Source organism: Phaethon aethereus (genome assembly GCF_964289735.1).
Source record: "Phaethon aethereus genome assembly, chromosome: 3".
Lineage (NCBI taxonomy): Eukaryota > Metazoa > Chordata > Aves > Phaethontiformes > Phaethontidae > Phaethon > Phaethon aethereus.
This window is the reverse complement of record NC_138576.1, coordinates 111,698,787-111,712,975: the sequence shown is the minus strand read 5'-3', so window position 1 is coordinate 111,712,975 and position 14,189 is coordinate 111,698,787. Positions and strand designations below refer to the sequence as shown.

General features: G+C 47.6%; 1 protein-coding gene across 1 annotated transcript in view; it reads left to right on the top strand.

The window, feature by feature from the left end:
- Positions 1–14,189, top strand: part of LOC309404220 (TOG array regulator of axonemal microtubules protein 2-like) — a gene marked incomplete at its 5' end in the record, with an annotated part of 29,074 nt that overhangs the window by 7,407 nt on the left and 7,478 nt on the right. Inside the window, 9 exon segments of the mRNA XM_081998608.1 lie at positions 972–1,162; positions 2,115–2,268; positions 3,484–3,648; positions 6,173–6,314; positions 7,898–8,003; positions 8,951–9,186; positions 10,756–10,914; positions 11,957–12,074; positions 12,996–13,099. Of these exon segments, the coding sequence (XP_081854734.1) occupies positions 972–1,162; positions 2,115–2,268; positions 3,484–3,648; positions 6,173–6,314; positions 7,898–8,003; positions 8,951–9,186; positions 10,756–10,914; positions 11,957–12,074; positions 12,996–13,099 (1,375 nt within the window).

The window sequence follows — 14,189 nt, the reverse complement described above, 5'->3', positions numbered from 1 at the left end:
GGGGTTTGTAGCGATGAGAGGGATAAAAATTTAATAAATAGCCTTTTTTCTGCATTGGCATAATTAAGATCCACTGCTCCCTCAGCTCCGTGTTAGTTCTGCCAAATAATGGGCACGCCCCCGTAGGAACTATTCCTTTATTGCTGAGACGCAGCTAGGATGCTGAATGCAACTAGGGAGGAGTATTGCTGAGTAAGGAAGGTGACATTTTGCTGGACACATTCTGGACTAGAAATGAGCGACATTGATAAACCATGTCTCTCTTTTATTATTGACCTGACCATTCTGCAGGGCAAAAATCCTGATTTAAGATAGCTATTCCTTTTTTACTGCTTGGCTCTCACATAATTTTATCACCTGTGAAGCCACGTAAGGAATGATTAGTTCTCAGAGCTGTAACAGCTCTGTTGGAGAGTATTTCAGAATGAGCTGCACCGTGCTATTCCCATTAAGAAAATCATCCTTTAGTCAGGCTGCCTAGAGAGTGGGCTGTTCTGCTACAATTTAGGATGAAACTCCTTGGGGAAAATGAATTCTCTAGCTTCAAGAACACAATTCTGGTTTTGGTAACTCTCTAGCAATCCTAAGCTTTTCTTTAAATGCCCTCTAAAATATTCCAGCCAAGAGGAGGAAATGTAGGTTCTTACTTCTACAAATGCATATAGCTATTAAAAACAAGTTCTTTTAGTAGTAACTGGGGAAAAGAAGATGTTTCCTAAAATCAAAATGGATAGGAACAGCATCTTTTTGGCAAGGGCAACCTCCATCTTCTGCTCTTCTCTGTCAAGCACAGCTGCCCACCAGAAGCCAAGGGCTGACATCTTTATCAGGCATCAGTAGGTTTGAGTCTGATGGCCAACAGAGTAATGCCATTGCTGCTGCCAGGGCAATATGGTAGTACCCCATCTCTTTGGAGAGGTTATGTGTACCTTGCTGTTCTCATACACGACCTATAATCCGTGTTTTATCAGAGTGCCAGACTCCAGAACCCACCGTGCCTGTTCACCGGCAACGTGCTGTTGGTGGCGTGAAGTCTGCCGGACACTTACGTGCACCTGTGCACCCGTTAACAGGCCTCCCACTCAGCCAGGCCAAGGAGATGGATAATGTCATAAGCCCTCACCTTCTGAGTGACGATGACTTGAAGGACAGCGATGGAAAGGTAAGGGCTAGGGACAGGGGGGAGCAGGCTTTCTTTTCAGTGACTGTTCAGTGCTTAGCACAAAATGTCACTGAAAATCATAACCTTCCTCTCTTGGGGAGCAGATTCTCTAGGGAATACACTTGACAGCTACGGAGCAATTGCGTGAGTATTTTCACTGCTCCAGAAGTCACTGGTTGGGAGGTGGTGCTCAGGTTACGCAAGAAGCATTCTTTCTGTTCGAAGGCCAATTTAGAGCAGATCTGAATGGCAGAGCAAGTTACACATCAGTGAACATGTGCAAAGTGCATGCTTGGAAGCACAGAAGCAATGATTATCATGCTGAGCGTAAGCAAGGCTGCAAAATAAAATGGGAGAGCTTGCTTTTCCTTGGTTATCTTTCCTGCTGTATGTCACAGCTCTCTCATTTTCAATTTTCCTATTCATTAAAACCACTGCTTCTCCAACTTGTTTTCACATGACTCCTTTCTTGGACTCATGTGTTCGCAGAGAGCAGCTGAGTCCTTCAGAAGCAAGGAAGTGAGAAGCAGCTGCAATTACTGGCCATGAGTGTTAAGAGACAGCAAATTACCTGTCCTTGCTGGTTATTGCAGATGGTTTTTATTCCCCCACCCCGGGCCTGTTGGAACTGAACTGCCTGTTCCCTGGTGATGTGAGCTCTTCATACGCCTTGGAGCAGTCCTGTGATGCTGTTGGTTCAAGCAGGGCTTCCTGACCTGGATTGAGAAACAACCCTCCACGAGTCCAGGAGGCTATGGCAATGAAGTGTTACACATCGCTGGGTATAACTGTATGCCAAGGGGAGGCAAGAAGGAATTTTTCTGAAACTATTGGGATGTAGATAGAGCTGCATTAAAGACTCTGACACCCTACCACTGTGTTCCTGATGAGGCGTTGTGTACGGTTTGTGTATCTCTCTTTATGCTCTATGATGTGTTTCCATTGCAACTAGATCCACGTTGTCTTGTCCAAGTCAGCTCAGAAGAAAATACAGCAGAAGCGAATGGAACAGATGGAGCTTTTGCGTAGAGAGAAAGAGAGAGAAAAGGGAAAGTCCTTGCAGCTCCCGACACAGAACGTTGACCCTGGGGATGCAGCTGAAGAAAGTAAGTGGTTGCTATGGTTGTGGGCCTTTTTGTTCACTTGCTTGCTATTTGCACAGTGTTGCAAATGTCTCTGAAATCAGACTGGAAGGCTGTGTTCCACTTGCATCCGAGTGGGAGTCAGAACAGGATTTATTTCCATTTCCCAAAGGAAAATGCAGAGGCGTGAAGTGTCTTGCCCATGGCCCACACTGAGTCAGTCACAAAATATCACCTTCCTCCCTTCCTCTACAAAGTCTTTCAGACTAGATAGTTCTGTCTTGCACACTACAGTGGGGCTTCAGACTAACCGAGCGTAGCCTCCAGGAAAGGTGAATGGGTGAGTCCAAAAGAATGCTTTTCAACCCAGGTGCAACCTGGAAGAAACAAAATTAAGCGATGCCTAATTAAAAGGCAAAAGATCTTTCCCATGGGATAGGACAGCTTATCCTGCTCGCACCACTGCCTGCTGAGGAGCTCGCGTGGCAGAGCCATGCTGGAGCCCTGAGCCAGTGCTTATGTTTTACCCACAGGAGCAAGCAGCATTAGAAACCTGATTGCAGCTGACAGTGTCCGATTGTGCTGCTGCACGTGCTACCATGAGTGTAGTGGCAGCGAATGTAAGAGTCAGCACTCAGCCCAAGGGCATCGGACAGGGTTATCTGCTCTTTGTCTTGCTATTGTTTTGTGAAGTACTGGTGAGGGGTGCTGAGGTGGGAGCCCCAGAAATGTAACTTCCCTACCCAGCCTCTGAAACAGGAAAGCAAAAGACAAGCAGTACTGAGGTTTCCTCATTTCTTAGGGAAAGCAGCACTGCATGTGCTTTTGAACTAAAAGAGGATACATTTAGATTGGAAATAAGGAAACCATTTTTGACGATGAAGGTGGTGAAACACTGGCACAGGTTGCCCAGAGAAGTTGTTGATGCCCCGTCATTGGAGGCGTACAAGGTCAGGCTGGACGGGACTCCGAGCAACCTGATCTGCTTGAAGGTGTCCCTGCCCATTGCAGGGGGGTTGGACTAGATGGCCTTTAAAGGTCCCTTCCAACCCAAACTATTCTGTGATTGTATGATTCTGTGATTGCTGTCCCATGTTAGTGTGCAACTGTTATGCTTGGAGGTGTTTGGGACAGCAAAGGGATATGACCCAGCTCCAGCAAGATTTCTGGCCCTTTCCAAGCCCACAGCCAGCCTGTCCAGCACTCTCCACTTTACAAGGTCCTTTTTGGTCTCTGCAGGCTTTAGCCTACCACCTGTCAAAGGGGCAGCTTCCATTGCCCAGAGCACGAGCAATGCATGCAGAGAGCGCACTGGTTCTGCCTTGAAGAAGCGGGTCAACCGGCCCTCGCTGCCCAGCATCCCCGTCATCAGCCAGGGTGGCAGCTTCCCACGCAGCTCCTCAGGTGAGTCCGCTGCGCTGCAGCCCCTGCACCAGCTCTTTTCCTGCACAAGGAGCACAGACTGCCTCATTCCTCAACCACAGGTAGGATCTCTGGTGCTGAGCATTGAGAGCAAACCAGCTTTGGATTCACTCCAGCTTGGTGATACTGGAGCAGTTGGGGCTTACAGATCCATTGGGAAGCTGGGCTGAATAAAGTAGTGGTAAATCCTTAAGCTCTAGCTTTTGCCTGTCCTGATAGTCCAAAATAGAACACTGGTGCCAGGAGGCAGCTGTAGCTGCAGGGCTGAGCTCCGGTGCAGTCTGGCAGGGTGTGCTCACTGTGCACATGTGTGTGCCACCATGACCAATTAGCCACTGACCGTCTTGGCCCTCTGCCTGTGCTGCTGCCTGGCTCTCCAGCCAGCGTTTCTACTATTGCAGCAAGGGTTGTCTCTGCATGGAAATGAGTGACTTGGTGCAATCACGCTATTGCACCTGGAAGAGCTTAAAGGCTTCTAGCCCCTCTCATGCCACTGCCTGCAACGCAAACTGGGAGCCAGCAGCGCCTCTTCTGTCACCCCAGCCAAATACGATGGCTGTGTTTAGCAGACGACACCGGGGAGGCTGCCTGGTCCTCCCAGGCTGCTCGCTACCTGCAATAAATATACAGCAGATAGTGAGTCCATAGTGATTCTCGTCTCTCCTTTGTGGGTGGCCTACCTCGTGTCGTGATCCTGAGTAGCGTGAGCTAAGAAAAAGGGAGCTAGGAAAGATGCTTTGAATGCTCTTTTCTAGTGATGCTGCTCCGATTTTCCAAATTGACCAGGACTAGTCTGACCTGGCTCTCCATTTATATTGAATATAGATGTGTATATCTACATACACGTGCAGTGACATCACTGATGCCAGTGACAGGGATATCTGTGAAATGCAAAGTAGTCCCCATCTGAATATTTTGGATTTTGCAGTTCCCCCATCCTCCACACTTTGTAGAACATGCAAGGTGACATAAAAACCCTACAGAGTCCCTAGCAGTTCATCTAGATTCTCTGCAATCTTTCTACTCAATACTTTTAGACAGCTCACATGTTTTCATCTACACTTTAGAAAGTGAGCTTTTGAGTGCAAGACATGACATGACATTTTTTACCTATGGTGCTTTTGATGACAAATCGGTTTCATAACAAATGCATTTGTCATCTGAATTTTCTTACACCTTGTATGTATTTATCATCACGAGAGTGTGTTTGCCAACAATTTGCATCTATATTTACATATTTTTATTCTCAGTTCACATTTGGAAGGCTTTTTTGTCACAACTCTCTAGACTAGAAACTGCATTTTTCCACAGGAGAAAGCTTAGGCATTGCACAGTCTGCAAACAAGTACATTTGATGACAAATAAATTTCACCTCAGCATCTTCGAAGTACAGCCAGTGGGTACCTCTGAAAGAGTAAATGTTCATAACACTTGGAAAATAGCATAATCCATAAACTACTACTTTCCCAATAGCATGCCAAAACGTACGTGCACTCTAGATAGCACACTGCTGCGGGAGAAAGATGGACTTCACAACTCTATGAGCGTTATATTCCGAAGCCGTTTATTGTCTTGTCTGACTCCAATATATATCATAATTCTCGTTTAGTCACTGCGCACACACTCATGATTGGTTACAACTTGTTACACACACTATTGCAATTGGCTATATACAAAATATCACGCGCTGTCCATGCGCCTCTCACACAGTCAGGATTCGCTGCTTGCAGGTGTTCCTGTTTTCCTCGCTTCTTCTTAGTTGTTTACCACAGCCAAGGCCAAGGCCGAGCCGTGCAGATATCCAGCTGTTTACCAGCTTCTCAATGCCACAGCTCCTTCTCCTTAAGGTCGAGCCATGCAGGGTGATCCCAACACACTGTTGGGTACGTGCACTCTAGATAGCACACTGCTACCTAGAATATTTGAAGTAACTGGAAACAGAGGCACGGTCAGATTTACAGGGTCAGGTATCGCACTGTTCCCTGGTGGTTGCTCCTTGGGGATTCACCCGAGCCCAGCAGGACTCGGCTGTCCAGGCTTGGTGCTCCCTGGGGGCAGCTGGAGGTGTTTCCTCAGAAAGTTACAGGGTGCCTCTGTCCCCAGTGCTCCAGGTAACAGGGAGGTGATACAGGGTGGTATATGCTCAGCTCAGGAGCTTAGTCCTTGGGCAGCAAGTCTTGCTGGGCAGCACTGTCTCCCGGTGAGCACGGGCTCTGCAGCACCATGAATCTGCAAGCTGGCTGTGGTACCTATATGGACTTGGGAGCTGGCTCTGTGTGCGCGATGTTCAAGTTTACAGGAGGGGCTGGTGCCCGGCTGGGGGAGACTGGGAGATGGTTGGGCGCTGGCAAAAGCAATGAGCCACACAGCAGCAGGGAAGTGTCTGAACCAATGCCAGTTTGCATCCATATGTGGTCTTGGCTGGGAGAGCGGGTTGCAGCCTGCTCGGTGGTGGGGTGCCTTGCCCCGGGGTATGCGATGCTGGTGTCTGACCCTCTCCTTACAGCAGTATCGCTGCCAGCCATTACTCTGGACTTCCTGGAGTGGGGAGAGGAGGCAGAGTGTGGGAACGTCCAGGAAGCCCGAGCCTTCCCTAACCCACAGCAGGGACTGCTCAACGCGCTCGCATGGCTCAGCAGCGACGACTGGTAAGAAAGCCCCCTGTTCACTCTTTCTCCCGCTCAGTGTAACGGTGAGTTAGACATGTTTTTTTCTAGTGCCTCTGAACGCAGACGGCCTCGATGTCCAAAGGGAACTAGTGAAACCACTCCAAAGCAGTCACAGCATCAAGATGTGAAAGCAGCCTTTTATTTGCCTTGGTGCAAGTCGCAGCGGGTCCATACTGTTTCCTGGCTTTGCCTTCTGCTCCATGTAGATGCAGGTGAAATCTTCAGGGAAGAGAGGAAGTTATGGAACAAGATGATTTGCTGGCTGAAGCCAGAAGCAGGATGGAAGCGGCCTTGAGTGTAGAGATTTGGAGGCCTCCGCTCACTGGCCCAGGTGGGCCTGAGTACGGATTTATGTCTGGTCCCACTGCTGGCAGCAGCAGCAGCAGGACACGGGGCCTCCCTGTGACCTCCTGCATGTGAGTCCCAGCAGTGCCTGTGGGTTCTGAGAAACGGACCGAGGCATGCTCCGTCTGTCATTTCTCCTGAAGGACTCGTGGCAGAAGACAAGGAAAAAGAAAAAAAATCCCTTAGGAATCTTGCACTTCTCGAACAAAACTTTCTCCTCCTCACTGCGTACTATGGGCCAAAGATGTTTTGCTGATAATCACAGTGTGTCCTGAAAGTAGACACAGACAGGAGGAGACTCTACAAATTCCAGGTGATATTGGTTGTCTTTTTGATTTCCGAGTCAGCGTACATTCACTACGGCTCCATCCACACTGGGATAACCCCGAAAAATCTTCCATGATGCATCTCATTGTGCAATGGCTTTGTTTTGCCCCTCTCCCCTTTCTCTTCCCGGTTCCTGTTTGGTGCCGTGTGGGGTACAGAGAGCTGCTGCACGTGTGGGGGTTCTGGGTTACACTCAGAGATCCCGGTGGGGAGGGTCCTCAGCCTGCCCTGCGGCCCTGGGGAGCCAGTGCCTGCATCAGGTGCCTTCATGTAGCTCAGGTCCGTCACGAAGAAAGTGCTGAAAAATGTGTGTTTTTATGACTTTTAAATAACACGTTGCTGTTGTAGCTGTTATTTTAAGTAGGGACTTCCTGGAAAATGCAGCATTTTAGCTGTTCTTGCCCACATGTGGAATCTTTTAGCACATACTGCTTTTGGGTGTGCAGAGGGACTAGATTGCAGAATGCAAACTCAGCTACGGTGTGACAATGCAGACTCACACCTAAACTGCCCTCTGGGGATGGCAAAGAGGGAAAATGCCCCAGTAACAGCCGCGCAGGACTGTATCTCAGGGACAAGGTACAGGGAGGGTGCAAGAAACAGAAACATGGCACAGACTCCCAGCTTCTAGGAAGCAGCGACACAGGGGCTTTGTGTGCCAGGGATTTCAGAAAGGCTGTCTTGTTTAATGGCCACAGCCATCTCTTTGCCTTTTGGATCTATGTCTGCTTTTCACAGCATCCTGTGGCAATGAGTTCTCTGATTTAATTAAGTGCTGTATGCGAAGCACCTCCCTTTGTTTGTTTGAGCCAACACCCTGTCATTTCAGAGGGTGCTGCCAAGCTCTTGGGTGGTGGGAAAAATCAATCTTTTTGGCAATTGCCTTTCAGGGAGCAGAAGGCGAAGGGACTCCTCAGCATCAGACGCCTGGCCATCTGCCACTCAGAAGTTCTTCTTTGTAGACTTCATGATGTTTCCTTGGCAGTTACCAAGGAGGTAAGAACATTGTGTTTAACTGTGTCCCATGTACCTTGTACATGGGGCATATGGAGCATAGAGCGGGTATGTGCTTGTTCATCGAAGGCTCAGTGTCTGCCTTCACTCCTGTTTTTAGACCTCGTTTTACTAATAGCTATGTCACCTACCTACATGATCTGTCTGTACATCTAGCTATATTCACTGGTATGTAAGGCATCTGCCTCTCTCCTCTTTGAGCTAGGTGTCATTATAAATCAGTCCTTCTATCCAATGTTTAATGGTGTTGGAGGCTTGGATGCCCCTTGTGTTGTGGGACTCTTCAAACCTTTCTGTTGAGATATGCAGGGCTCAGATTCCCCCACTCTGAGATGAGGGTTAGGAGCAGCCCTTTCAGCTTAGCTCATCTGATTTTTACATCAGATGACTAATGGACTGCAGGTGACTGCTGCAGATGGACTCAAGCCCCTGCTGCAAATTAGTCTGTAGACTTGAGCCCTGTATTTGCTTGAGACTTGTATTTGCTGTGTCCTGGTTGGGTGCTCAAGCTGCCAGTGCTGCATTTTTAGACAGGAGGACAGTGCTACTTTTCCTCTCTCTTGTCTTTATGAATTGTGCCTTTATAGTTTAAAAACAGCCCTTGCTTTAATTTTTTGTTTTCCATCTTAAGGCCTAAAAATCAAAGCAGTCTACATTACGGGCTAAGTATCACATTGGTTCTAGGTGAAACAGTATTTTTTAGGGCTGCTGTCTCATTGAAATGGTACTGTGTAGGGGGGCCTGAGGCCAGAGAAGAAGTTGCTGTCGGAGTGAGGGTGTTTCCTGTGCTTGTGGTCTTCTGCTTTTACTGTGCTCTGACGTTCCACCTGGACACAGCAAGAAGTCTTGTTGTTTCCTGGGACTTTTATCTAGGGGAACTGATCTTCTTTACAAGGTGATTCTTATGTTTCCTCTCATGACTTGCCCAGGTGAACAACCTCCGCTCGAAGGTGTCTCGCTTTGCCATCAGCACACTTGGAGAGCTCTTCAGGACCATGAAGAAACACATGGACCACGAGGTGGATGAGGTTGCTCGGGTCTTGCTCCAGAAGATGGGGGACTCCAGCGAGTTCATTCAGAAAACAGCCAATCGATCCCTGAGGATCATGGTGGGGAGCGTGACTCCTGCACGAGCAATGACTGCTCTCATGGCTAGTGGAGTCCAGTACGTCGTTCTTCTCTTAGGCATATCCTTGACCTTAAATTGTGTGGCTAGAGGGAAGGGACAGGAGGCAGAAGGGGAATGATGGGAGGAAAGGGCCCTTTCTCCTGCATCTTCTGTGAACTCGGTGATTTGATTCTCGGCTCAACCTCGCTCCCTTCCGCTTGTCAGCTACTCCTGCCCTGCTACAGCCTATTTGTTCTCAGAGTCTGTCAACGCTGCCTAGATGTGGTGAACGATGGGGAAGTGAAAGTCCCTGCAAAGAGTGCTGATATAGCCTTGTGGCTTTGCGGGAAGAGGGACAATGGCAGTTCCAGCAGCGAGCACGCTTTGCTACTCCACAACGCTAACCACAGAGGCGCTGGCAAAAACCATGCATCGTCATTGTGACATTAACTTGAGCAATAAGGAGGCTGATTGCTGGGACATGGAGCACGTGGGGCAGAAGCCGCAGGGTGCGACACAGCTGCTCAGCAGGTGCAGCTCCTGCCCAGAGGAGTCTGTCTGACTGTTGTGTCCTTAGAGCTCCACTTTCTATTCCAATTGATGCTGCATGTTAGCCTTGAGATGGTGAGTCAGTCAGTCAGTCATCACTTTACAGGCGCCTTCACAGGCCGACTACTGTGGGGTAGCGGAAGCAAATGCTGCCTTAAAATATGAGTGCTGTGCCTGACAGCTTCAAATAGGCACTCTCTAGAAAGGACAACCTGGCTACAATGACTGCTCTCCTTTCCTCATCTTTTGGAAAGAGTAAAACAGTTAAACGTACCTCTTTCCACGCCTCAAAGAACAAGCTGGCTGCATTGCTGGGTATTCTACAGCTTCATGCCCCATAGGGTCTTTCTCCCCATTTGTTTTTTCGAAGGGTCTGCAGATGTGGACATAAACAGGTGGAATAAGCCTCAATCCTGCTGCAGCTCTGTCTGCGTAGTGGGAGCCCTCTGGCGTCTCAGCATGAATTGGCTTTCATTTCCCTCTTTCTCAGAGTTAATTTTGGGAAAGCAATTGAGCATCAGATAGTCCAGGGAGATTGAATTCCACCCTCTTCCTTGCAGGGAGTCCCTCTGTACAGTGCCATTTCCAGTGCCCCAGAATCATTTAGGGTGGAGAAGAACTTTTAGACCATCAAGTCCACCACTAAGCCATGTCCCTAAGCACCACATCTACACGTCCTTTAAATACCACCAGGTACCTGGGCAGCCTGTTGCAATGCTTGACATCCCTTTTGGTGAAGAAATTTTTCCTAATATCCAATTTTAGGCCATTTCTTCTTGTCCCATTGATTGTCCCTTGGGAGAAGAGACCAACATCCACCTTGCTACATCCTCCTTTTGTGTAGCTGTAGAGAACGATAAGGTCTCCCCTCAGCCTCCTTTTCTGCAGCCTAAACAACCTCCGTTCCCTCAGCCGCTCCCCAGAAGACCCTTGTGCTCTAGACCCTTCACCAGCTTTGTTGTCCTGCTTTGGACAAGCCTCCTTCCCCCAGCAATGACAGGGACAACACTATGACCAAGGCCTGTGCTTCTGGCCCTCCTTTTCCCTCTGCACCGGTGTTTGTTCTCTTGTATCCAGGCACCGCAACGTCCTGGTGCGGAAGTGTGCAGCCGAACACCTCCTGACCGCAATGGAGCAAATCGGAGCTGAGAAGCTCCTGTCGGGCCCGCATGACAACACCGAGCTGCTGGTGTGCACGGTGGTGAAGCTTGCTCAGGACCGTCATCAGGACACAAGGTGAGGCTCTTCATTTCACCTCCTGAAATTAAAAAACTCTTTGAAGTCTGACTATAAATGACAAAACCAAAAAAGAGTGGAAGGTAAATATTAAGAAAGTTATTTCACTGAGGGGATAATGTTGTCCGGGGAAATGAGTGTACTGGGTAATGTGAGGTTGCCCAGCAAGAACAGTTGCCAAATTCCTGGACTTCAATATTTCTTAATCAGATCAACTGATCTCAGATCAGTCAATCAAACAATTTGTTTGGTCTTCTGTGTGTAATGCAAAGCTGAAGCGTTGGCCACTGTTCATCACTGAAAGATCCCAAGCATTTATTTCTGGTAAGGTTAAGACTGTGCTCGAAAAATTTGAGCTGTCTTCAGAGAATGTACTCAGTCTTTCTAAACCTCTTCTGCAGATTTAGTTGCCTCTGATAGTCACAAATTTTTCTTTCCAATGCGTGTATAATGTTGTTGTCTGTGGCTGAACAACTTCCAAATTCTCTCTTGAAGATAGCTGTAGTGTCATAGTAGCAAAACCAAACCAAACCACTAAAATCCCCCTACTTTTGTTATTAAATTGCCATTGACACATGCTAAGAACATGAGAGCATGGGCATACGTCTAGTATACAATAATATTAACTAAGCAGGAGGCGACTTGTCCTAGCTTCTCTGTCAGTTGAAGGAAGGTAAATTACTGTGCAATGGCAGGAAGACCCTGCAAATAAGCCTTGACAGCAAAGCAGGAGATGTGCTTCGCTCGTCCCACGGGACCCTTTGATCCCACAGAAGCATAGCCACATCTGCAGAGTGAAACTGTATCTTCCTGTCACCCCGTGTTCTCCTCCTGCCTCTTGTGTTCAGCTGGCAGCACTGTGCAGTGGCGACCAGTGGAGGTAAATATCTCTCTTTGCTGGATAGGTAACACTTTCTCATGAAGGCATTGCACATAACGAGTTTAAAATGTCAGCTTATTCTATCAACACTTTTCCCTTGTTTGTTCACAAGGCAGAAAAGACAGTCATAGCCTGTACTGACTTCTCTCTTTCCTGTGTTAGGTGTTATGGACGGAAGATGCTGAATCTATTGATGAGTCATCAAAAATTTGATCGGCATTTGAAACAGTCTGTCCCCTCACGTGACTTGGAAGATGTTATGGCAACACTTAAGCAGAAAGTAAGTGCTTGGCAGGAGAAATGTCTCCTTTTTGCAAGTACTGGGATTGCTAATATGAGATTAAGCATACCTAATATTTATCTATCTTGTTGTTCTTTTGCTGAATCATTTTGCTTCTGTAATGAACTGTTGATCCTCAGGCTGTTTATCCGCAGAAAGCAAAGAAGTATTATCAGTAGAAATAAAGTGGGTCTATTTTGAATATCAGCCACAAACAGGAAAGGGAAGTAGGAGAAAATGGTTTTACCTTCAAGCATAAAACCCCTGAAGAGTACCGCCCAAATAAAGCAAGGAAGTGAGAATAGCGCTTCTGAAAGTAACGTCTTTGCAACAGACGAAGGAAGTAGTAGTGCCAAGAAAATTTCCAACTCTCCAAAAGATGCCCAAGGCAACCATAATGAGTACATATACTGTCTGTATTCTGGGAACACTGCCCTGCTGTCGTGCAGTGGGGAGCTGGAAGAAGCTTTGAGAATTCATCGTCCATTTTTTTTTTCTCATTCCTCTCCATTTACATTTTCGAAAGGAATGTGCATTTGTGCAGGAGTAGGGAGAGTGACTGTGAACCAAGTCAACTCCCAACACAACACGCCAACCCCCAGAGAGCCCAAAAGTTTCCCACTATTCCCTTTGAGAAGGCTTGTTCCCTACCAGTTTGCATTAGTCCCATTTGTGCTCAAGAGTAGTGAATTCAGGATTTTATACTGCTGCCCATTATGGTAGCACCTCAAACCTGCATTGGGTTATTAAAAACAAAGAGTAGACATCACTGAGTCTCTGGTCAGTCTCCCTCTCTAAGCTGTGAAATGTTTCCCTAACCCTTTCTTGGTAGCAGTGATCCTGGTCATAACTTCTGTTTTCAACAAGTCATTGCCTCTTTTGTCTTCTCTAGATTGATGGGGTTTTTTTTTGTATCTGTAGGGAATAGAAGACCATAAATGTGAACGTCCATCAGCCAAGGACCCCGGGAGGGCTAAGAAGAGCGGCTTGATGACGCCCCAGGGCAACTTGGCTTCTGAGAGAGGGTACTGAGCACTTCTGTTATACCTGTCAAAGCACATGGCAAGCTTTACATGTCTCTTCCTCAGTAAAATCTTTCCGGTGGAGACAAGGTGTGCCAGAGATTGTTTCCTTGTCCCACAAGTCTTGTATGATAAAAAAATGTCTACTTCTGCATTAGGCTGAACACAAGTTCTCTGGAGGGTTTTCCACAAAAAGTGAGAGAGAGGAAGAGACAGCCACCAGTTACAGCTCAGGAGATCCAGTGCAGTGGTGAGGACAGTGTTGTGGAGGCTGTGAGAGGGCCATGTCTCTGCTGTTTGACTTGGGACAAGTAATTTCAGTCAGGGTATTCTTATCTGAGTGGAGAGTCTTTTTTAGGCGGGTGGTTTGATGAGAAGTCCCACTCTAGAATCAAGACGTTGACCATCAAGACATGCCATTCCCAAACGCAGCACTTTCCAGGCATGTGGTTTGGCCTGGCTGAATCATGGCTCTCTGACCCTCAAAGACAAATCCTGAGCAGTTCTGGTCAACAGGCGTCTCAACATGGACGTTTTCTGTAGCTATTCATGCCACTCAGACCCATTACTGCTTGGCTGATGGACAGCAGGGCTTTGTTCTCCTGTGCTGCAATCAGCGTACAAGGCAGGAATTTGGTCCTTGCTGTCTCCCCATTGCAGCGGGAGAGCTACTTGTACCTGTTCTCCTCTGATACCAGAGTGGATTTATTTAGTTCTGTTGTGCACAGTGGTGGCAGGAAGGTGACCACATACCTCACGAGCATAATTAGGATCTCCCCATGCTCATGGCAGAGAGAGGCTGATTCAAGAGAATTGTTCCCATGGGGTTGTTAAGCTGTTGACCTTGTCCCTAGGGAAGCAATAATGTGAGCATAGTGGTGGGACGTTTGGCTTCTGTTTTTCCCTGTGTTCCTGAGCCTCTGGATCCTTTCAGATATGCCCTTTAATCTCTCTGGGTAGGATTCATCCATGCAGATGCATCTGAGCTATCGATCCAGATTCCCATACCTGTTGGAGAGATACTTCTCCAGAGTAATTAATTTCCTTACAATACAGACATCTCCCATAAGATGAGGCATTTCAACTTTGAAGC